Source organism: Vipera ursinii, assembly GCF_947247035.1.
Source record: "Vipera ursinii genome assembly, chromosome: 1".
Lineage (NCBI taxonomy): Eukaryota > Metazoa > Chordata > Lepidosauria > Squamata > Viperidae > Vipera > Vipera ursinii.
This window is the reverse complement of record NC_139512.1, coordinates 217,062,255-217,087,927: the sequence shown is the minus strand read 5'-3', so window position 1 is coordinate 217,087,927 and position 25,673 is coordinate 217,062,255. Positions and strand designations below refer to the sequence as shown.

Here is a 25,673-nt window from a genome sequence, read left to right as displayed (position 1 = left end):
CGAATGGGACGCTTGGAGATGGAGCTAATTGCTACGTTTCAAAGTGTCCCATTCATGAACAGATGGATCTTGTAGTTTCCATCAGATATCCATTCAGGCAAAAGTGTTTGGGCGCCTATGGAGCCCTTGGGGCAGCTCGATCCCCTCCCCCACCTGCCTTGCCTTGTGGTGGTGGCATGGCACGGCAGGCCACACAGCCTCCTGCTGCAAGCGGCTGTGAGCAGCCACAGAAGTGGGCCAGCAACCATGCAGCCTGCTGCTGGATGGGGCTGTCGGTGCCGCCACCATGAGGCAAGGAAGGTGTTGGGAAAAAAGACATGCCCCCAAAATAAGACCTACTACCATTTTGGAGGCAAAAAATTAAAAAAATAAGACTGGGAAACACTGTAGATCAGACATGTCAAACTCGCGGTCACGTGACATCGCATAACGTATCGTGAGAGTTTTGCCATTGCTGGCAATGGGGTGGGCGCGGCTTCTGGATGACGCGTCCGGCCTGCGGGCCGGCAGTTTGACACCCCTGCTGTAGATGGATAGATAGATAGATAGATAGATGGATGATAGGTAGGTGGATGATAGGTAGGTGGATGGAGATAGATAGATAGATAGATAGATAGATAGATAGATAGATAGATAGATAGATAGATAGATAGATAGATAGAAATAGAAGACAGATATAAAGATAATAATAATAATAATAATAATAATAATAATAATAATAATAATAATAATAATAATAATAATAATAATGTTTGAAGGGACCTTGGAGGTCATCTAGTCCAACCCTCTGATCAGGCAGGAAACCCTATACCATTTCAGATAAATAGCCTATACCATTTCAGACAAATGATATAGATAGATAGATAGATAGATAGATAGATAGATAGATAGATAGATAGATAGATAGATAGACAGACAGACAGACAGACACAGACAAACAAAATATCATTGTCTCTCTCATGATCATGTAGTTGGCTGAGTCTGAGCCTACTGATGGGAGGAGAGAAACTATAGTTAGTCCCTACCAGAGCTCAGCTAGGAGAATGTGTCAAGGCTATCCGTTTCCAAGCTGCATACACTAGACATAGCGCAGGATGGTTGACACAGGACAACCAGATCCTGAGTTATGCCTCATTGTGCAGCAGAACAGCTGATTACAAATATTAGGCACAGGAGCTTGAAAAGTCTTTCCTCTGCTCTGGGGTCTAATTGGCTAAAAATGCAGCTATGAAGTTGCTTTCTCTTAGTAAGAATGCAGTTACCTGTATCTGAAGCCATTATTGTAGGAGTGTTGGGCAACTCCTGTTTTTGCAAGTCACTGACAGCATTCACATATGTATTTGACACTGGTACCCAGAGTATCCATCTTAAATTAGGACTGCAAAGGGGCCAAAGCTATAGGATTGGTGTTTGGTGGTGCATCAAGTTGTATTTTTAAAGAAGAAAAACTTCCTTCTGCATATGTTTACATGGCAATATTATAAGAGGTAGACCCCAATCACATTTGTTGTCTCAGACTGAGTAATTAAAAATGCCTCTAGCCATAGAAAATAGAATAAACAATGTGGACTTTTATAAGCATCAGAAAAGAATGGGCCGAGTCCACAGTTAACGTTTTGATCCGTGGAAGCTGTGTCACATTCCTCCCTATCTTGGATGTGATCAGGATCAAACTGAGTCCCTCTCTTTGCCTAATCCCCATAAGATCTTGATTAACTCTCCCTGCCCCCAGACAAAGCTCCTGCAATCCCTTCTACAACTCAAAAGGCGGCCCTAATAAGGAAGTTGCAACACAGAAACAAGGTTAGACACCCCAAGGGTGCAACTTGAATCAGTTTCATTATTTCAACTTTCCATCTTCAGATCTTCTCCAGCTCTGCTGCTGCTCCTGAAATGGTCAGGTTGAGAAAAACCATTCTTCAAAGAATCATTTTATCAGTCAGTGAGTTCATTTTCCCCCCTCCCAGTTGGCTCGCTGACTTCTGCCAGATAATCCTTCCATGTTTTCTTCCTTGGTAAGATTTACCTCCAAAACAGCTAACAGCTGATTGGTAGAATGTTTTGGAATCATCTGTACTCCTAGCAGAATAATTTCACCTATTGTAGTTGGAGCCAGTGCCCGCTAAGACTATTTGAGAAGTCTCTTTCCATTTGATTTAGTATTGTCTGATTGGGCATTTTGCTCCTAGAAGTAGAATCCTCATATTCCTTCCTTCCTTCCTTCCTTCCTTCCTTCCTTCCTTCCGTCCGTCAGTCATTCAGGGAGATAGGAGGCCCTTTAAATAGTTGTCTGCTCTGGATTTTTGCCTCCCTCCCTTTAATTTTTGATATGGTTTCACTGAATCCCTGACGGTGGTTTAAAGTACAAAGCTGTTTTGGAAAAACTTTGGCTTAATAAAGGAGGCCATCCCCTATACCTATACATTAGCCTTACGAACCAAGTCAATCATACTCTGGAGGAAGAAATGGAGATCTGCATTGGTTGAGAATCAGATACGTCAACGGTCCCCAACCTTTCTGGCTCCAGGGACTGGTTTTCGAAGAAAAGTTCTCTCCCATGGACCGGGAAGGGGGATGGGGACGGGGAAATGGTTTCATGGGCAGCAATCTAGATCCCGCGCATGCGCAGATGAAGCTTTGCTCGGTCAACCACCATGTGTAGCCCAGTTCCCAATAGGGATTGGAGACCCTTGAGAAACATAATTGAATAAACACACATATTAAATGTGTTTACAGAAGCTGTTTGCATAACACAGATTTTAAATCCTCTCATTAATTTGGACTTTCTTGCTATAACGAGGATAGAATTAAGGCAAGCAACGAACCAAATAACACTTAATATACAGAAAGAAGTGGGTCAGTGATTCAGAAACACATTAGTAAATCAAATATAAAATCAAGGAATAGACATGCCCACAACAACCATGGGACTGGCTGGCACCAGGAGAACCCCCTGCCCCACCTCTATTAACAACTGCTAATCCACCATCTTGGAATTCTCCATCTTTTGAAATTTTTATAATACTGTTTTATAATTTTAAAATTGTTAATCCTAAATTATTCTGATTTTAGTGGTTGATTCTATTATTATATAATTTATAATTGTACACTGTCTAGAGTCCCTCTCTGAGGGAGAGGCCGGTTAAAAAATACAAAGCATAAGGTATATAAAGAAATAAATACTTTATCCCTCATCACCACAGCATAGACACTATTCAAGCAATGGGCAAAACATTATTCTTGACTCCTTAATGGAATATTGAAAAGGAATTCTGTAAAGGAAATGATGTAAAAGGAACGGAATCTCTCTCAGCACAATTCATTCTCTAAAAACTGAGCAGTGAAATTTGGTGTGGTTAAAAACAGAAAAAAATGGAACTGTAGACCATCTACCCCAATGCTTCCCTAAAAGAAAGGAGAGTGGTCTGGAGATGCAAAATGAGGGTAGAACATTTATTTTATTTATTTAGCATATGGCATTCTTGAGATCTTCTCATAGTGATGTGTTTTAAGCCAGATCACAAGGGACTGTCTGGCTGCCATTGTGGAAGAATTAGCCGACTTTGTGCCGTTGCCCAGGAGACGCCCCAGTTTAGGATTCCTACATTCTTCGGGGAGGCATCTTCCTTGTCCCCTGAGGCATAGTTGGCTAATTTTTCCACAATGGCAGCCAGACAGCCCTTTTATGACTTGTGGACTTCAACTCCCAGAATTCCTCAGCCAGCATGCCTGGCTGAGGAATTCTGGGAGTTTAAGTCTACAAGTCACAAAAGGGCCAAGTTTGAAGACCGCTGGGTTAAACAAACAACACATTAAAGAGAATACTGTATTTTCTCTATTGAACTCACTGGGCCAACATTAATCAGTGTTCTTATTAGAAAAAACACTTGAAGCTTTAGTTTCCTTTAGTAGCAATGATTTCAACCTATTACCTGTCAATAATACAATTATCACCCACATTAGCTACTTCACATGAGCTCTGGGTGATGCCACTACTACTACTACTACTATTACTACTACTACTACTACTACTACTACTACTACTACTATTATTATTATTATTATTATTATTATTTTGAGTTCAGGTGAGGGCTTTGATTTGTCTATTCCATAATGCAATGTTTCTTCTACTTCAGCCATTTTGTTGTAAAATCACTTATGTGTTTAGGATGCTGTATGTCTCACACTGGTTTAAGCTTTAATCATGCACTTTCTTATATTCTCCTGTAGAATGTACTGATGCAATCCAGAAGCTATTGTTCCCTTAATGAGGAAACCAGATCTTGCAACCTCAAAGCAGCCAAAACCACAATACTTCCATCGCCATGAGTCACAGTTAGTCTAGCGTCGGTGAAGCCTGTAAAGGACTAATCCGATTTATTTTCTACTTGTTAGTTGATACATAGGCACACTCATGCACACTCTAACATACAATTTCTTAAATAACCTACAGTGACTCCCATTAATGGCTTATTAGAAAGAGATAGCACCTTACCATAAAAGTAGGATTTCCTGAAACTCACCTACTGTATATTCTTCTCTGGTAATGTTTAGTGAATAACCACATGCAATGCTGGTATCTCATTTAATTCTCCAAGGGCAGACACCAGTGGAAATGCCATTCTAGCCTGATTATGTTTGCCTTATCACAAAGATAGGTAAAGTCCACAAGTCATAAAAGGGCCAAGTTTGAAGACCCCTGGTTTAACTAGAACCTCATTATTAATTGGATTTAAATAAAGTTCAGACACTATTGGAGGTATGTACTGCAGAACTCCTAATAATTCTACAGAGTTCCCAAATTTCCTTTCAATTTTTTCCTTCTTAGCTTTTCCACAATTTTTTCTCAAGGTAATCACTTTAATTATGCTCTAAAGAAAATGATGGAAGGAGGGTTTATTCTGAGAAATATATATCTCTTCTGGAGGAAAAAACTGTTGGTAAGATAGGAAGTGGGGATAATAGTTGATTAAATTCTCCCATCTAAAGTAGAAGTTATTTTAAAAGAATTCATAAAACTTTAGCGCTCACACATAGAAGCATGAACCAGCACCTGAGTAAACTGACACTTGACTATTTAAAAACTGCTGAAATGAAATTCACATTAAATATATACTGTAGTTCATATTGATAGACTGTAGGCTCAGTCTAACCCTAACCTTAACTCTAACCCAGCGTTTGTCAATAGTGAAAATAAAAAGCTACAGTAAGTGAAATGTAGGTAAAATCAGAGCAGACATGAAACTAGTCTCCAATGTAAGAAAGATTTCTTTTCAAGTACTGTTTAGTAAAATTGACATCCATGGAATTGCATACAAATCTCCCGTACACTGATTTAAACTTAGCTCCTCTTCAGGAACACAAACAGATTACTATCACCAAGGAGAGCTCTAAAGTAAATCCTTCCTTTTGTTTTGCTAGAATAAAAGTTCACTTTAACCTCATCGGTTGGGAAGAAGTGAAGCAAATGTTATCTTAACTGCTTGGTTGTCCAAATATACAGTATATATCAACAGGGCTGCGTACTGTTGTTCACATCCCATATAGCAAGGTTTTCCAATACTTAAGAACTAGAGCCATTCGAAGTGTCACAATATTATTCATGTTTATTCACGTTCACACAGAATGTACACCTATCAGCCACCACACACAAGGTTATACAATAACCAACTGCTGTCTCTTCAGAAACATTACAGTAACACATACATCCGGGGCAAACAGGAGATCCACTATGCTTCCCCACAACATAATTGGGCTGTGGACTGTTTTCCTCTGTCACAGTGGAGAACAATCCACTATTAAAAAGCAAACTTCTGGGTCCCCAAAAGAAAAAAGCCAATCATCAATGGAAGCGTCGCCTGTTTCCCTGTTTACTTCTGAGATGGCCAGCAGACCGGCGGACTTTTCTCCTCTCTTCGTGATGGAGTTTCTCTGCTTCCTGCTGCTTTTTATGGTGCTCGGACTGAAAACAAATGGCAAAAATCACTTAACGATAACCTCATAATTTATATCCAATGGAGTTCCTTTTAATGGAACAGATTGTCTTTTAGTGGAGGGAAGAGACAAAGTGCTGCCCTCCTCCTTCCACTTGTATCTTTTCCCTTCTCCATCTTCACTTATGGGTTGGGAGACAAGCGGGGAAAAGGGAGAAAAACCCAAAGCTTTGGGGATGAGAATGCGATCATTAAATTTGCAAGCAGCTTCATATTCCCATAAAAGAGATAAGAAGAAATAGCGTAAACATGCCAAAATAAAAATAAAATAAAATAAAACTTAATGAAAAGTTTATTAAGGAACATAAACAAGTAGGTAACTTTTTTTTAACCTGCTTATAATGTTAAGAGTTCATAGTTACGGTTAGATGTTAACATTAGAATGGTTTGGTCCACTATGGAAAAAAACAAACCCCAGAGTTGCTTTGTTCTAGACCAAAGTGCAGTTTTTCCAGGCAGAAATAAAAGTGTGGCTGGAGGAGCAAACGGGAAAAATCTCAAGGAAAATGTGAAAAACATCTCCTCTTCCACTCTCTCAGAACTGACAAAAACCTTAAAGATGTCTACAATTGCAACTTAGGCTGTAGGCTGAAAATTCCTTCCAAAATATTTCGTAGAAGCCAGTTAGTTCGCCAAGCAATCTGGATTACAATTAATAGAAGCAAAATTTGTCTTTTTTGATGTGTTATTTTAAATCCCCATTTTAGTTTATTTCAAACAAATCTACTTTTTTACAGTTATGTAGTATAAATTATGGCCTGGTTTCTAAGAAATTGGTAGTAGTTTCCTATTCCCACTTCCTTCCTCCTGTCACCTTGCCTATGTGCTTTCTGTGAATGTGGGATGACACCTGAAAAAATGATCAAAGCAAAGATGGTGAGAGGGGCTGCTGGGAAATTGGGGGGCCCTACAGGTAATGGTTCAGTGGGTTAGGACGCTGAGCTTGTCGATCAGAAGGTCGGCAGTTTGGCGGGTCAAATCCCGAGTGCCGCGTAACAGAGTGAGCGCCTGTTACTCGTCCCAGCTTCCGCCAACCTAGCAGTTCGAAAGCATGTAAAAATGCAAGTAGAAAAATAGGGACCACTACGGTGGGAAGGTAACAGCGTTCCATGCGCCTTTGGTGTCTAGTCATGCCGGCCACATGACCATGGAGATGTCGTCGGACAAGCGCTGGCTCTTCGGCTTTGAAACGGAGATGAGCACCGGCCCCTAGAGTCGGAAACAACTAGCACGCATGTGCGGGGGAACCTTTACCTTTACCTTACAGGTAATGTGTGTGGAGGGTGATGATGATGATGGTGGTGGTGTGAATATGAAAGAAACTAAGATCTATCCCATTTCTGCTTTGGTTAGACTTCTGCAAAATCCAAGTCAATACCCAGCAGAAGCGTAATGCTATATGGATCTAGCTGTCACGACACAACCAGACAAAGGTTTAGCACCCCTCTCACAGCTAGTGGCAGCAAATTAAAATGTGCAAAGCAAAAAGGGAGATGCAAGTCTGCCGAGTTGGCCCAAGAATAGGCCATTCCCCTCAAGAAACAGCAATCCACCTGCAGTGCGCAAGAGGAAAGCAGTCTCATCTGAAGGACAACTTAGTACTTTTACTGCATTGATGTTAACAGTTTTAAATTTAGGATTGATGCTTACCTTTTTTAATTTAAAGGTAACCTGCTTACTTCCTACAGTGGTATCGTGTACACTAAGTGCACCTACTCTCTCTTCAAGTTTCAAGCGATCTCCAAGTGACTTTCTGCAAATAAAAATGAGAGGATGAACTCAGCATCTACTTTCATGGTCACCATATCATCTTCCACAGTTTGTGCTTTCAGAGCAAAGGGAACAGAAATTCACCACAAAAATGAGGAAGGAAGGGAGGGAGGGAGGGAGGGAGGAACCAAGCTAATTCAACTATCTTAAGACCACTTATAATGATCTTTACATTAGGATAGGCCAGTGGGCTTGGCTAGTAGACTATGGATCCTATAACATATCAACCTGAGACTATATCCGGATTTAAGGACCCATGACACTAGCACAATGATGCCACATAGGCTTGGTGCCTCCCTATGCACAGCCCATCAACATTTCTAAGGAGTCAATGGAGTTTCTAGTTGCACCTCTTTTAATTGGTGTGCAAATGAATAGAAGAATTAAGAGAAACCTCTTCACTGTATCTGCGCTATGAAATCAACTGCCTTTAGCAGAAATCTGAAATCCACAGTACATCTTAATCATGAGCGATGGGAAAAAATGAGGACAAATCACTGGAATGGAATAAAATCGTAGTCTTACTTCTTTAACTTTTGCTTTTGGGCAGTGTCTTGGAAACTTCTAAATTCTTCCCCGGCTTTAATCTCAAAAAACTTTGGTTCCAGGACTGTTTTCTGATCCTCCTTGAACCTTTCCTGCCGTTTTACTTTTTCCTCTTGGCGTAGAAGTCTGCGCTGTTTCCTGACCTCTTCAACCCATCCTTTTTCATCATCTGAAGACTCCGAAGTTTCTGCATCACTTGGTTTTCCTTCTGGCTCTTCCTCTTCTTCCTGAAGACAAAAATAGTCAGTTAAAAAAAAGAAGAAGAAAAGAATTAACATTCCTTAAATGAACCATTTACCTATTTAGGAGTACGTGACGCCTTACAGATGCACTGTTTGGAAAGGACGTTAACACAAGATTGGGCAAGACATTTTCAACAGAATGCCTTTATTGCTAATTACCATCACCAATGATCTACAACTCTACCTGTGCTATTGAAAGATTAAAGTAGCCCTCACCCAAAAGGACAAAACATATCCAATATAAATTAGATTTAATATTCCTATTGTTGAAAGGAGAAAAAAAAGGATCCAAGACTGCTAGGAAGCAAAGCGTGTGCTACATATGGCTTCCAACTGCCCAACTTAAGAAGCAAACATCTGAAATTAAGAACCAACCTATCAGGAAGTAGCAAAAGGGAAATTAAGAGACCCATCCCTTGATTTTATAATAATTCAACAAAACAACAACAACCCTTTCCAAAGATAAACAATGGCAAGAGAAGACTAACATAAAAAGATGCATTCTTAAAAAATACAGACATATGCGAGAGCTGGGGATTTGATGTAATGGGAGGGAAAATAATTCCACAGCATACATGCTATCAGTGAGTAACCCTGTCTTCACAATATCTCCCAGGACCAATCTGCAAAATTGTGGCATAGAGAACATGACCTCATCCAAAGACTGCAGTTGCCTGATGTATTTGAAGATGATTTTAAGGTAGCCTGCTACAGTACTGAGCTTGTGGCAAAGTGCCAGCTAATGCCAATCTTTTAGCAGAGGGGTGATTGGTTCATGTTGAGGCATTCTAGTTAGTAACCTAGGCATTGAATTCTGCACCAATGGTACTTTCTGGACTACTCACAAGGGTACGCCACAAACAGCAGTTATAGTAGACCACTCCTGAGGTTGCCTATGCAATGAATTACTATAATTAGGCAATTCTTCCCAAGGACTGAGCAGAACTAATCTACCAGTTTAAATTGATAATATGCTTCCTAGTCATGAAGGAAGCCATCGGTAGATCCAGAAACAACCCTAAACTGCATATTGAAACCGGTCCAATCTAGAACAGGTAGATCCCCTACTTTCTCTACAAATTATAATTACCTTATCCATCTCATCTTTCCTATTACCATCTCCTATTGGTATCTTATGATTTATCAATTTGTTGTTCATATGTACACTGAGAGCTTATGAACCGGAGACAAACTGTCCAATCACACTTGGCCAAAAAAAAAAATCTATCTATGAAGCAGATACTCCTAACACTTTAAACTTACCGTGCAACAATATTTTCACTCCTGGTAAAAATTTTAAGACCGTCACCTACTTGCATGTGAGTAGAGTGCATGCTGCATTCCCATTTGGTCCAAACTGTCCACTTTTTTCAAGGTTTTGTGCTCAAAGGACCAATACCGTATAAAAGGGAAAAGCCATTTGTCGTGTTTTATTAGCTAGCCACGTGTGTCTGTGCACAAGCAAGAATTGGATGTCTATGCAAAAGGAACCACACAATTATCTCAAATCTTGCTAGGGATTCTTAGCACACATTAACTAAACAAATGGTGGGGATAGAAAGGTTGAGAAAATATGATTATATTGAATCCTCCTGGAATCCTTCTCTAACAGTAGAGGGGAAATTACATCTCATTTTTTTATAAATAGCTATTGGAGAACACTAGAAAATCTCAGATTCTCGGATTTTACCTCTCCCAAGGTTTCATGGTATTCTAACATCTTTAACTTCTTCTTCCTTTTCTCGCTTATTTTAGAAACAAGTGGATTAAGCAGCCTAAATTCTTCACTCTTCTCATCCACCTGGAAATCAGGATTCTCAAACATGATTTTGAAGCGGTCATCACTAAGGATGCTAGGCATTTTCTGGAAGAAAAATGAAAGTGAAGTTGAGAAATAGTTCCCTTGCTTAAAGTTTTCCAAATACATCTGCTAAATGCATTTAAATCGCCAGTCTTTTTGCAAAGCAAGAAAGTAGCTTTGTAAAATAAAATTAGTATTTTTTTTCTCCAATGAGCTATCTATTTTTTATTATTTATTTAACATCAAGCTAAACCAACTTTTTCCTGCCTTTTAAGAGTTTGCTTGGGGGACTATAATTTCCTCTTCATATATTCTCTATTAGATGAGTTTTTATGTTTAGTTTTTCTTTTACTGTCAGTTGTTTTGAGTACCATTTGAGGTGGAAAGGAAGGTTGCAAGTTAAACAAATGCAACAGCAGGTTTGTGGAGGAAGAAGGAAGCTGCCAGGCAGAATGTTTTATGTGTTTTCTTCCAAATTCTTCACCAGTCCTTGAAATGTCCACATTACTTACCTAATAGTATGCTGACTTAGATTTATTTATCTTACTTTAGTTTATTTTTATTTCATTTGTTTTACTTATTTAACTGATTTCATATGCCTATTTGCACTTATGCATAACTCAAAATAAAGATTATTTTAAGATAACAGTGACAGAAGTGATGGGAGATTGCTGCATTAAATGTATGAGTGATAGCCCTCAACAGAATCCTTTGCGGATAGAATAAATGGAAATTTTCTGTAATAACTCCATTGTTTGGAGAACATCTTTCTGAGGAGATTCATGTATCCTTTACTCAAAATTGGCCATAAAGATTTGAATAAGTATTGATGTGATATTTATATTGCTTGTAGTTAGTTTATAAGAGTTAAAGTGTGATAGATTTAACAGTTTATTGTTGTTTGCATAAGGTAGACTATGATTGCTTGTATTTTTATACCCTGTATTGAGCTCTAGGAAGTCGGGGAGGGGGGAGGGGGAAGGGAGGGAGGTGTTGGGGAGGGTTGGGGAGAGGGGAGGGGGTGGGGAGGGGTTTTGCTTTGTTAAAAAATGTATTGTAAAACTTTTCAATAAAAAAAATGGCCATAAAGAAATAGCTGGTATTTGGTACGTAAGTGAGGTTCTTCTAATATCATAAGGTGTCACACTTTTAATTCCACACAGTGATTTTCTTGATAATGTGGTTTTATTGCTAGCGTTTGAAAAATAGCATGCATAGATACATCAATTGTGTCTTGTTGAATTGCTCTCAACAGCCCCTGTCAACTTACCTTAGGAAGATTTTTTTTTTAAAGAAAATCTGAAGCCCAGCCTATATTAGTCAAGGTACTCGGGATTTAAGCAGGGTTAGTATGGCAATGTCTCATTTACAAATTAAAAGGCAGTTTCACCTTTAAAGTGAACTCTAATTTTAATTAAGATTACAATGTTCTGACAAAGCTATTTAATCACTATTTGCATTTTAGGAGTTAGAAAAAAGGTCACTTGAGCCTGGCTGCTGGAAAAATACTAGCACCTGGGAACTAGTCTTGTCCAACAACTTGTTTGGACAGCTGGCCAGAAAGGAAAATTCTCTGAGTCACTAAAATTGCTCTAAAATATGCATTAAGTTTAACTAACACGGATTGCTTTGTAATCCAACAGGAATCAGAAGTTGCTGGGATAAAATAAAAACAACTTACAACGCAAAGCCGAATTTAAAATACCAAAGAGGCAGGAGCACCGTATTCTGATCAAATAATTGTATCACCCCGTTTATTGTGTAGATGATTTTAGTTCATATTACTTAAAACACTTTACATTAGCCTTACTATTGCTATTACTTTACTATTACTACATCACTATTAATTTCAATGTAACCTTCCTATACAGGGACGTGCCTAGTGCACTCTCATTTCTGATCATAACACGCCTGATCGTGTTTTGATTAACAGAATTCATCTTAGCAAGTGAAGCTCTTTTAGTTCAGTCACCCGAGTGCCATTTCCTGTCAGGCTCTCCAAGGATTAGGATGATATCGGTCTGAGCCCTGTCATCAGAGGCCCAATAACTGGAGATAATAGCATAAGTCAAAATAGGACTTTCAAAGTTTCTGATCCCTCATGAACTTATTTATACCCCTCCATCACCTCACACATATCTAGATACAGGCATCTTTGAAACTGCACCCACCGGTCAGTTTCACTTCATATAACTAATATAACAGGCACAAGGAAGGCCAACCCACCTTCTGTTTCTTCTTTCGAGCATTTTGTAGCTCCTCTTCTCCCTCCTCAATCAACTTCAGTGCAAGTTCTTTATTAACTCTGGGAAGTTTCTAGTGAATAAAACAAGCACGGATTTCTTTAGTGTGGAACCTGGCACCTTCAATGTACTTGCTGATTAAATATACAAATCACTGTACGGGCAGTAACTGTATACAGGCTATATGACAATTTGGAATATGTTAAATTATGTATTAAGTGAAAGAACAAGCTCTAGTTGCATCTACCCAGATTTCTTGGATAATTTGAGAAATCCCAAATGATTTAGAAGGTGCCCATACCAGGGATTTCAGTAGAAAACATCAAGAAGTTGGATCTTGCTGAGCTAAGCCAAGGACTTTACCGAGGATTTTACCAGTGGCTTAAGAAAGAAGAGGATCACACTTATTTTCACAACAGTGCAGTGCATGCTTTGGAAATGAGTTTTAAAAAAAATGGTCTCAGACTTTGTCACTGGTTCTGGGGAAATCCACTTTTAAAAATCAAGAAGACTCTTAAGGAAACTCAAAAGGGCAAACTTGATGGACCACTGGGTGTTTTCCTGCCATCAGGTTTCTACATCTCTATGTTTCTTCAAGCAGCAGCAGTACCTTTTTTTTTTCAGATTCACAAAGAAGCCTGAACAATGCTGGGATCCCTCCTCCATGATGCAAAGTGAGCCCTAAGCACTGTGCCATTCCTATTACAACCGCTGGCATTTTGCCAAGCTAGCACAAAATAAAATTCAGGTTGCTGACTTATCACCTGGTTCAAATGTCATTTCTCATCAGGAAAACCCAATCTACGTAAGGGCTACCTAATTCCTTCCCTCAAGAATCCTGAAAAGGGGGGGAAGGAGAATATGGATTCCCGCCGATAGCTGAGCCAAACGCCAGTAGTGCCCTTTGAGATCTCACTACTTACCCCAGCAAGGTCAAAAACAAGAAAAAAACAAAACTCTGCAGCAGGTGACACGCTGTGCTCCTTTCCTTTCAGGTGTAACAACTCTCAAACCCTCCAAATGTACTGCTTATATCTAGGACTCTCTCTTTCATTCTCTCTTGGGTGAACCTATCCTGAACGAACCAAGCTTCTTCTTTACCTTTAGCTGCACTCTCTGTGCGCGTGTTTCTTCTATCTTCTGTCTAATTTTCTCCCTTCTGTATTCCTCGTAGGCAAAAGGGTTTACCATCATTTTAACCTGCAAGCACAAAGCAATCAGGGAGAAAAAGGAAGAAACCATAAATCATTGCATAATTCTTCCACTTGATTTAACACTCTTATTTGCTGGATTTATTATTCAGGGTTGCCAGCCACAATGAGAATAAATCTAAAAATCAGGCTATGTACCAATTAAACGTTGCTGAAAGATGGCAATAAAATGAAACTCACGGCAGCCAACTAATTAAAAGTCATCTCATCCATTCAACCAAAAGTCTGCCTGAAAAAAAGGTGCTCAATGAGAAAGGGAGCTACCTTGACCCCTTTGGGCAAACCCACGTACCTTATGATACAATCGGATGTCCATGAAAAAGCCATGCATGTATGCCCGAAGAAGGGGTGATCCAATAAGATGAGAAAGCCCTGGAGACAAAATGGAGGTTTGGGGGGGGAACAGAGAGAGGGAGATACATATATTGAACATGACTTTAATATAACACAAAACTTAGAAAATAAATTTGAAAGTATCCATGGCAAAAAAAAAAACAATCTCGTGTTGCCAACATGATTATAGACTTTTGATTCCAGGTCACCGTCACAGACTCCCTGCAAAATCTAAGATAACCACTTTGTGTTACTTAGCTATAAATCTTTAAAAAATGACAATTTTAAGTACTCCTAAAGTTTTAAATGCAAGGAGCAAGTAGATTTGAAAACAAAATCATATTAGATTTAATGTAAATGTTACATTCTTTTAAGGTGTATTTTTTTAAACGCTTAACTGGCTTCTCCCAGGTAAAATATATTTATAGAGTTTTAACAGTTTATTACTAAATTAAACAAGTTTAATTTTCCTCAATTACTAATAAAGAATTGAGTCTCAAGCAGCTTTTAAATTAAGGTCTTCAGCAGGAAAATTATCCCTGCAAAAATGCTAGTTACATTTGTATTTCTTTTGCATAATACTGTAAGGTACCAAAATTGTACCTTATTCGTTATTTGAATCAGCTAATAATATAAGCCATTCTTTCAACTTAATCAAGGTAGAAATCAAATGTTCTCAATTTGGAGTAGGAAAATAATGAAATCAAAACAGGGGTCTTCTACCAAAGACCTGGCAGTGACAGGAATGCAAATACATTTCATCTTGAAGTACTGTATGTTGTAGTCACTAAGATACAAGTAAATCTGAGGTCATACTCAAAGGAAAGAGGCAAGACAAAATAAATCACATCTACAGCAGTAATACTTTACCAAGATTGTCAAGATCTTTTCTTGTTACAAATTTATAGTCATCATAAACTGTTGTCTCTGGGTTCTCCTCCAGCTCTTCTGTCAGATTATCAAGAAATGAGCACCACTTGGGAGCAGGACCTAAAACCTGTAGAGATATTAAAATCAGATGTGATGGCAAATTATTTCGATGAAAACACAATGACCCAATAAGTCTGAAAGCGATTGCTTCCCTTTCCTTCAAATGAGGGTGGCTTATCCCTTTTCCACGGTTGATATCAATCTCTCTCCTGCTACTCGGTTCATGCCCAGTGAACCCAGATTAACCGAGTAAACTTCAATATGTACACAACATTATCAAGGTGCATGTTGAAAGCTCGCTCTTTCTCCAGAGGAAAGGGGGGGAAAAAAAAGAAATAATGGCACCTACAGAATGGAACTTTTAATGCCCCACTTCCTTTTCAAATCAATCAGTGACAATAATACAGGGAGAAGATAAACAAGACATTTCAAAAGAGAACAGCTGCAATCTAAGCAACCTGGATCTCCCTACTCCAGAGCAAAATATATTTTGGGGATGCTAGGCCTATGTGCTCTTCATATGATGATTCATGTCACTGTAGCTGAGACCACGTCAACCTTATCTACCACCTACACAACTCAGCTCAAGGATGAGAAAAATATTTGTACATATCAATAAAAACAGCCAGTGCCAATGATTTAAGTACACATTCACTACCAGCATACTCCAAGTACTTCTTTGGAATTGTTACTGAGTTTAATTTTTCAATACACACATGAAAAGTTGTGTACGTGTGGGGGAGGGTCTACAAATTATTAATGATGAAGTTCTACATAACTGTGAATAAAAGAAGGCTCAGTACAGAAAGATTCAACCTGTGCTGTCAAATGTCTGAGTGGCACATGGCAGTTGCCTTAGCAAGAAACCTCAGCAGTGAAACGTAAATTTTCCTGATTAAAAACAGCTGAAGATTTGGGTTCCAATCAACATGTTATTTCATACTGCTATTAACTGTAATCTCCCGTCTATTTTTTTTCTCTACCCTTCTACATTTCAAGGCTCTGACCTGAAAAGTGCAATTATAATTTTCCTCAAACACCCCGAGAAAACATTCTTTCTGAATTAGCCATTACATCCTCATCTTGTAGTTGAGTCTGTGCAAACTACTGACAGCTTCCCCATTAACCTACTTTCTGATTTATTGAGAATAAGGCTGTTAACCTACTTCGCTTTCCTTTCAGTGTAATTATGCCATGCTTTGACACAGGCTTCCTTTTCTTTCCTACAAGATACACCCAAGGGTGATCATTACTACCATTCGTTTTTCTCCTCTGCTCTTGACAAACTCAACCCTAGCAGTCTTTTAGGTTCCCTTCCTCTATTGCTCCCGAGTACTCTCCCTGTCGGTGCTGTCAAAACACGTATACCTGCTTTCGCCATCTTTGCCTTCAAACAAATCTTCCCCCAAAATGCACAAGGTCACGTTTCCCCGACCTTAGTTTATACCATCATCTATTCTTTCTTGGCTTAAAAAGGTAAAGGTTCCCCCACACATGTGTGCTAGTCGTTTCCGACTCTAGGGGCCGGTGCTCATCTCCGTTTCAAAGCCGAAGAGCCAGCGCTTGTCCGAGGACGTCTCCGTGGTCATGTGGCCGGCATGACTAGACGCCAAAGACGCACGGAACGCTGTTACCTTCCCACCGTAGTGGTCCCTATTTTTCTACTTGCATTTTTATGTGCTTTCAAACTGCTAGGTTGGCAGAAGCTGGGACGAGTAACAGGCGCTCACTCTGTTAGGGGCTGCCTAACGATGGGAAAAGAGTTTATGAAAGATCAACCTGACTGCAGATTTCAGTATTTCCAGGTAAAGTTCATCGTCATGTGTTGGTTTTCTACCATTCTATTTACAAGCACTGACAGGAAGCAGATGGGTACTATTTATCTACAGGCACTAATTTGAGCCCCTGGAACAGCTCCAGGTAAGCAATTCTGTTAAAACCGCATCTGAGAAGGAAAGCTTTTAAACTCCCCTCCACCGGAAGCATGCCTAATATTCATTTATGGCCATTAGACTGGCAGAGCAAACTCCAGCCCGTCGTCCAGGAACGTCCAGGAACCGTTCCGTTTCTCTTCCTCTCCTCTGAGAAATCAGAAGCAAAGGAAGGAAGAGCTACTGGATTTTAAAGAGCTGAAGGAATGTCAGCACCAGGGACTTGTCAAGCAGGTTGAAGAAAATCTGTTTCAATGAAAATGCTCAGTTCTACACAGCTAGTAAAGGGCCTCCCTCTTCAGTCTCCGTTTTTGCTTCTCTCTCCTTTTCTTCAAAAAGAAAGTTAAGGGAAGGAGGGGAAACAAAAGAAAAATGAAGTTTTTGCTTTGCTTTTTGGTCACCAGAGGTCTGGGGATGAATCCGTTGCTGGCTTTTATACCCCACCGAGTGAAGTATCACAGCAGCCTTCTCCAATCAGGTGGTCACACCACGCTGGGAGTTGCACCGCAATATACCGGGAAGGCTGTACTAAATATCCAACAGAAAGTCAGTGGGCCATAATGAAACTCTGCCTAGAACTGTATCATGGAGACTATGAGCACAATCTTAAAAATACTGAATCCTATGGATCTTCCCATGGATAAGCAGTTTTTTCCCCCTCCGTGGACGTCCTGCTGGAAGAGGCTGCCCGCACAAGGTATAATGGGCATTATTATATTGCTGTGCTAATGTTATGCGTTAACCAGCCTAGGGAATTCTAACGTTATTATCAATCCAGACCAATTCAGCGTTACGCTTTATGCGTCACCCTTCAACATCCCACAATGTCGCTTTGATTTCTTTCCTCTCGATCACTGTTGATCTCTATGAAGATTAGGGATATATTTGCTTAGTCTTGTGAGCCAGTTGCTCCAAGGAGGAGAAGCCATGAGAACTGCAAACAACAAGAAAGCTTTGACAGAGATGATTTGCAATCATTTCCTTCTTGCTGTGCTTTTTTTTAAATTTCTCTCCCAGGCCTGTGACTCCTTGAACAGCCCTACTGTAAGATCAGGCTCATCTCTTATTCTGAAGCTTGCTCATTTCTAGGCCAGATATTTAATATAGGCTGTGTCATCTATATTAGAAGAGGGAACAAATGGCAGGGTTATTCAAACATACAGTGGTGAATTACATGAAAATTTAGAACATTCATAACCTTGCAATGCTGTGACCTACAATGTGATGTGAGTTTCATCTAAACCTCATTAAGAGATGAAGAGAGTCTGGTTAAATAAACAAAAAAAGAAGGCAATGTCAAGACTTTTTACTGAACACACTCTGCCAACATTCACTGCCTTTGTTGGGGGAAAAAACCACACGTGCCACCTCTTTTGACAACCGTAACTTCAATCTAATGTCTTCTGTATCTATTAATCAATCCTTAACATCAGCTTGAAGATATTTTGACTTCTTTATAGAAACTGCTTCAACTCACTTCACATTATGACATATTTAGCTAGATTCATGGCAGGACTCTGATTTAATCATTCAAAAAATTAGCTCCATTTACCTCAGGGGTCTTCAAACTTGGCCCTTTTATGACTCGTGGACTTCAACTCCCAGAATTCCTCAGCCAGGCACGCTGACTGAGGAATTCTGGGAGTTGAAGTCCACGAGTCATAAAAGGGCCAAGTTTGAAGACCCCTGATTTACCCCCTTAAGAGAGAGGACTATCCTAGGGCTTCACGTACATTCCAACTAAGGAAGTAAAATATTAGTCAGTATGATCAAATAAGGGATGACAGAGTATACTGTTGGGCTGGTTTGTTTAAGCAGAATTTTTCTATTAATTGAATTTAGATGAAGTGGGCCAGAGTATTGTTAGATTACAGACAAATCTAAAGATTCAAATACTTTCTGGTACTACTCCAAAATCATCCTGCTACACATTTCTCCACAATAACCAACTGTCACAGAACAGAGATGCAGGTCAATAGAAGCTAGTTAGGATAGAGGAGGCAATCAGGATTGTTTCCAGAACAGGAACAGAACAGCCAAACAAAATTACACGTTGCCTTGCCATCTTCTGGCCAAATGAAATCTTGTATAAGTAGACTCAACAGTGTTCTTCATTATTTGACAAGCATGCTAGTCCATCAATTTAGGGAAAGCATCTTCTCCTAGTTTTAAAAGCTTTGGAAGGATGCATTATATTGATGGAGTACGCCAGTTTTTCCCCCTAAAAGTTTGAATGCAAAAGCAGTTGCCTGTAATTTCCAAATATTTCCCCAGACCCTTCCTGTACCTAATTCTACAATTACTTTGTAAAGTAGCAGAAAGGCCACTGTTTAAATGGTCTTCTGGCAAAACAATGATAGGTCACTAAATTAAAACTTCATATTCGTAATAGAAAAGAGCTGTCATGACAGCTTCCTTTGGTTTGGCATCAATTAATACCTGCCCTCCTCACTAGGTGTAACTACCCGATGCCTTTTATTGCTTCCAAAATGTAGAGGTGGAGGTATAATTCCATCAGCTTGAGAACTTCCCATGGCAGTGAGGGCCATACTCCATAGGTCAGGATGTTTTATAATGCTCATGGTACCTATAGGGCTTTAAATCTTCCCAACTCTACACTCACACACACACACACACCAAAGGAGAGGGGGAATTGGCTTGAATTTTTTTTGGTTTTCCCAGCTCTGGGGCCATAACATGGGTTGCTGCAAGCCACATCTAGTTTTTTTGCTCTCCTGTTCCAATACAGCTAAGGTACTCCTGACCAGAGGGATTCTATTTAAACCCAATGTGATGGGAATCCCAAAGCCTTGGTTAACTACTAAAGGCACTGTCTGTTTTCATATCTCTGAAGAACTTCCTAATTCTATTTCAGGATAAAAAAATCACATTTTAAAATAAGGATGTTACAACAGATGGGACATAATTAAAAACTGAACAGGTATTTTTTTTAAATGAAAGAACGGAACACATGTATCAATCCAAGTTTTGGTATGAACATTCTTGTATTATTAATGATGTATGCTTATTTCCACATGGTCATTTTCCAATATTCATCTGCTATCTATTAATATAAATATCTCACCTTCTTCACTCCAGTTTCCAACCTATTCAATGGTGCGTCATATTTAGGAAGTAAATCAATAAATAATCATATGACTCCTATTTCTAACCATCCCCTCAAAATTTTGAATTGTCTGTGCAAAATCTGAGATCTCTCAACAGAAATCCCAAAAGGGGGCAGGGTGTGGTTCATGACTCCCCCACTTCCTTCCCTAAAGCCTTCGCTCCTGGTGTGGTTCTCCTGCCCCCACCTATCACTCTCTATTTTCCCTATAACCATTTCCCCTTTGGGAGGGTGGGGTCCCGGCACTCTTTGTGCTGAAGGCCACGTGCAGCTTTCAATAGCCTTGATACCTATCTGTAGACTCCCAAACTATCTTGCCAATTAAGATTAATGTTCTATGTGTGAGAGCTGGGGAAATTCCTAATTCAATGAAGAATAATCATATTAACTAGTCAGTATAATTTTGTGAAACTATTCAATTCAATCACACTTTTATATTTCCCTCACTCTTTCTTTTTTGCTTTAGCCCTGCCTACATTGTGAAGTGCAGCCTACAACATGCTACCACCTAAAGCATTTCCCTGCACAGAACATTTTATGCTCCCAGAAAGTGTCCCCTCCCATCCAGATCCACCTTGGTCCATAGTCTACTACCATCCTTTAACTGAAGTATCTCTCTTTCACATCTGCTTATCCAGCTGCTTATCAGGACCACAGGGTCTCCTCCCACACCCGACACAGCGGTCCAAATGTGTTAAAAGATTCTACAGGATGGCCACAAAATTACTTCCTGAGAGTCACACACTGGATGGTTTCCGCACCTATGCCCACACACGCGCATTTCCTTTGAGGCAACATGTTATGATGGGAAGTAGAGGATTTCCTTTGTTGTGAAAAAGTCCAACGTGCTACTTTTTAGATTGAAAGTACTTATCCAAAAACAGATAGGAAGCCCACATTTCCTGTTTTGTGGAGACTCAACAATTGTCTGGCAGATTATACTCAAAAATATTGGCAGATGAACCACAAGCATTTCGCCACATTACCACAAGAAGACCCAAGAAAGAGAAGGTAAAATTTCTAGGGAAATAAGTTAATGCTGGGTGTGAAATGCACAAGTAAAGCAATATGTTTCTTTCAAATCTATTTTCTATTTTATTTAGTGCTGTTTACAGTTTTAACACCATTTATTGGTGAAAAAAGTTGATATCTAATGATCAACTATTTTACATTTCACTATGACTGCATAAGACAGAAAAAGTCTATTAACCAAGCTTTGTCCACAGTGGAAATCAAGGGAAAATTATCAAGTTAACTTCAAATGACTGGAAATTTTTAAATAGGTTTATTGTTTTATCATAGACAATAAAATACAGAACACTAAAACAAACAAACAAAATGAAACAAAACAAAAACATACATTCGACCCTAACCAGAACAAAAAAGGAAAAAAAATAAGTGTACAAAAACGGAGGAAAAAGTGGTCAATTAAATTTAACATTTAACGTGTAGGATCCACCCTGGCTGACTGTAGCAATTTTTGTACATAAGCTGAGCTTGATTTTAATAAAAAAAAAGCTTGATTCTGATAAAAGGTGCAAGACTAGAGGTCAACAGTAGAAAATTGAAACACAGAATTCTCTTTTACAGCATCATAACCTTTTTGCTCCTTCAAATACATGTTTTATTTATTATTTGTATTATTATTAACTATTTTCACAGGTCCACAATCCTTTGGCAATATTTTCCATACATTCTGGAGGAGACTGATCTGAGTTATCATGCTAATATCTAGGGATGATATTAGATCCTAGCCACATACTATTTATGAAAAAGCAATGTAGTCAAGCAATGTATTCATGGGAACAAATTGCCTCTAATGGCACCCTGCTCCCAACTCCCTTATTAAAAGTGTAAGAGGCCCATCTGAACAGAACTTGGAAGATGTATGGGGTAGAAGAGATACAAGCGAAAGTTCTTTGATATGAGTGTATGTAATGCTTATATAATGCTACACATAATCTAAAATCAACCTGGGCCTTTCTTCAGAATGCCTGACCTTGATGAACCTGGCCCAAGAACTATAATGCTTTAAAATGTTTTATCTTAATGAGTTTCTCATTTGCATTATGATGAATTGATGGCAAACAATCTTTAGAAATATGACAACAAAAATAAGTAATTCCCAGGCTAGTCATCCCATTAAAAGAAATCTAAGCAAATTAATTGAACTACTCTCAGTTCATTAATTCGCATTAACATAAATGTGCATAAAAATTCTGAAGGAAAGAAAGTATAACTTGTTTTCTAAATGACCGATGAACATGTACTAACATTTTCCCCAACTTTTAAGGTAATTCTTATTATTCATGTTTTTAAAGGACTATTATTCAATTAATTCATTTATTTTCTCTCCCAAATAATATGTTAAAAGACCCTGTAGTGTGTATTTTTTGTTCAGAATGAATAAAACCAAGTTGCTTATTATATATTTGATATAGGTGACAGAAAGTTGTTTTCATTTAAGTTAAAATATATCTAAGAAAACTAAGTATGACTGCAAGCCAAATAAATAAAAATGGAATTTCTAATACAAGACTCAGTATTTTGAGGGATTTCATAGTAATGTTTTTTTTAAATATTATTATGAGAGTGGCAATCCTAAAACTTTTCAAGATTTTACAAAGTTCAGTAAACACAAATGCACTCAGGATGTCTAAACACAACTACACTAATATCATGTGGCAATAAACAGCGCCTAGAATCTACTGTTAATCCAACATTATTACGGTTCCTGTTGCGAGCTACCCAGAGTTGTGTTTCATAAGGTGAGCAGCCATGTAAAACTTTGCAATGAGTAAATAAATTACTGGCTATCTTAATTCAAAATGCTGAGGCTAAAATTGTTTTCTTTTATTTACTTAAATTTGTTCTGGCTGCCCACTTTAATAGCTTCTTGGCAGCTTACAAATCCAAAACACGGTTAGAAAGAGTTGAAAACATGAACAAGGCAGCCTGGACTAAAACAGCAAAAATAAAAATATGACAGCCCGCCTCTCCTCCATACATTAATCCCAGGGCTGGAAACAAAATAGGTTTTAAGGACTTTTTGGAACCCCAGGATAGTGGGCACCCTTTTGTGACTCTGGGGTGGTGCTGGGGGAGATGCTATTCCAAAGGATAGGGACAGCAACAGAGAAGACAACTTCCTTTGTCCCACATAATGACAATGTTTAATACAAGATACCTGGAACACACCCACTATTTGAAAATATTGGATGAACAGAAACAATTTGAGATAGGTGGTCCCTCAGATCACCAACCCCAAAAATGATTCAATAGTGGTCTCACTAGACCACTGTGAAAAGTGGGGTGTCAAACAGAACCCTCTGGTTGTGACCTTACATTTTTCAACTACTTCCCCACAGGATCCAATAAGCCAGACATGTCAAACACAAGGCCCGGGGGCCAGATCCGGCCCGCGATGTGGTTTCATGCGGCCCGCGAAGCTACCCTGGAAACAGTGAGGGAACGGCCCCCACTGCCTTGGCCCTGGCCCAGAGACCCTCCTTCTGCCAGAGACCCTCAGATCTGTCCCACTCCTGCCCAGGCCCCTATAGGCACCCTTCATGCAAATGACGTAGAGCTGGCCATGCCCACCCAGTAGGCCATACGCACTCCAGCCACGCCCACCCAGTAGGCCACGCCCACCCTGGCCATATCCACCTGGCCCCCTGAGGGCAACCGCAATGCTGATGCGGCCCACAATGAAATTGAGTTTGACACCCCTGCAATAAGCTATATAATCAATCTCCCAATCTAACTGCAACTCTGGGATCTTCTAGTGATCCTCTATTGCAATACGAATGAAATACCGCCTTGCTTAGGTCGGCCAAAGGAGGTACTGCCATCATGAAAAGACACCGTCAATGAAATAAAGTAAACTGTAATTTCAGTGGGATGGGAATAAAAAGCACGCATGAAGTACTGCTGCTGTTTCTTTTTCAACAGCAGTGTAACTCATAGACTGAAATATGTATATAATCCTTGTGACTGAATGCCAACTTTAAATACAAAGAGTACAGATTTATTCTATCATGCCGAGACAAAACAGCAAAGCTCACTTAACAACTCATATTACTTACGGGAATGTAGTAGATGTTCATTTTAGGGGCTTCATTGGCTGTGAACAGCATTCCTGCGGATCAAAAAAATTAAGATTGTTGGTCTCAAATGCAAAACTTTTCCTCCATTTTAAATTTTGAGGAGATTGAACTAAGATTATTAGTGGGAGTAAAGCTAAAATATCATACATTCCAAAGTCTTTAAAAAAAAATTAACAGGTCTACTGATATAGCAGCAACTCTAACTCACACAGAAGAATGTTTAACCCAAAGCAACAGAAGTACCTTTTCTCCCATCTTTCAACATGTACCTTGCATTCAATCAAGTACACTTGCAGATTAATTAAGAGAAAAACATGAATCAGTCCAACACCGATATTTGACAAAGGAGAAATTGTTTTTCTTCTATAATACTGATAGCATTGGAGCAGCGGGCAGCATCTTGTTTATCTTTAATTGTCAACAATGTCCATTATTTTTATCTCGGATATTATACCGACAACCAGATTCTAACAACCAAGAAACTTAGAATATATCTGGATTTTTGAATGTTGCATTATCCCGTATAGTTGACTTCTAACAATAGTAAGAGATAAGTTCTAATTAATATCTATAACTTAATCCTTGAACACGGGACACAAAAGTGCCATTTTACAGCCAGATGGGATTAAGACAATCTTTGCAGATTTCTTTTTTTAAAAATCCAACATTTATTTCCATAATTCCACCCTCCTCACTCCTGGACAAGGAAGTTAATAATATAAAACAAGAACACTAATCAAACTACAGCGATCACAAAGACTTTGTAAGCATGACCATCCATAATAACTTCCATACATTGCAGTAAAGATGCAAGCAGTAAAAATCCACAGCTTCCTGTAAGCACTCTAATTAAACTCTGCCAATCCCATCAAACGGTATCAACTTCCTGCAGAGTTACAGATTTAGAGTGACAATCTGCAGGATCCTGGCTCATGTGAAAATCAGCATGTATACAACTGTGTGCAGCTTCTAGCAGGAAGCCAAGATTGTGTGAGTGACTTTGGGGGAAGGGAGAGGTAGGGCTTAACTACAGCACAAGGACTCCAAGTTTCAGAACATATGAATGGAGCTCAAGGGATACCCTATTTAAAGCAGGTAGGTCTTGTATTTTTATTTTCCCATTCAAAAAATAACAGGCATCCAATAAAGATGATTCCCCCCCCCTGCTTCGACACCAAAAAGAATATAATGGACTCCTTGATTAATTCAGTAGGAAGAATCTCTACTATTCCCCACTCCAATATAAACTTAAATTCAAAACAATTCATTAACCAGGGTAATATGTGTACTCATGCTGTGGAGGGACCGTTTCTATATGCCAGTGGAAGAGGACTTCCAGAGAAGCACTGTAAAGACATGATATTATAAAACACTTCTCCAGTTAGATGTCCATTGAGCTGCAAGCTACACATTCTCAAAGTGGTACCTGTAATAAATCAG

The 25,673-nt window shown here is 39.1% G+C and overlaps 1 protein-coding gene across 1 annotated transcript in view; it reads right to left on the bottom strand.

The window, feature by feature from the left end:
- Nucleotides 1–5,583: 5,583 nt before the first annotated feature.
- NOL10 (nucleolar protein 10) overlaps nucleotides 5,584–25,673 on the bottom strand; it is a 39,417-nt gene continuing 19,327 nt past the window's right edge. The window contains exons 13-21 of the mRNA XM_083378799.1: nucleotides 24,213–24,265; nucleotides 15,010–15,136; nucleotides 14,099–14,178; nucleotides 13,697–13,795; nucleotides 12,579–12,668; nucleotides 10,242–10,415; nucleotides 8,289–8,536; nucleotides 7,644–7,746; nucleotides 5,584–5,962 (exon numbers count right to left, since the gene is read on the bottom strand). Of these exons, the coding sequence (XP_083234925.1) occupies nucleotides 5,843–5,962; nucleotides 7,644–7,746; nucleotides 8,289–8,536; nucleotides 10,242–10,415; nucleotides 12,579–12,668; nucleotides 13,697–13,795; nucleotides 14,099–14,178; nucleotides 15,010–15,136; nucleotides 24,213–24,265 (1,094 nt within the window). The 3' untranslated portion in view covers nucleotides 5,584–5,842. The remainder of the gene's footprint in view (nucleotides 5,963–7,643; nucleotides 7,747–8,288; nucleotides 8,537–10,241; nucleotides 10,416–12,578; nucleotides 12,669–13,696; nucleotides 13,796–14,098; nucleotides 14,179–15,009; nucleotides 15,137–24,212; nucleotides 24,266–25,673) is intronic.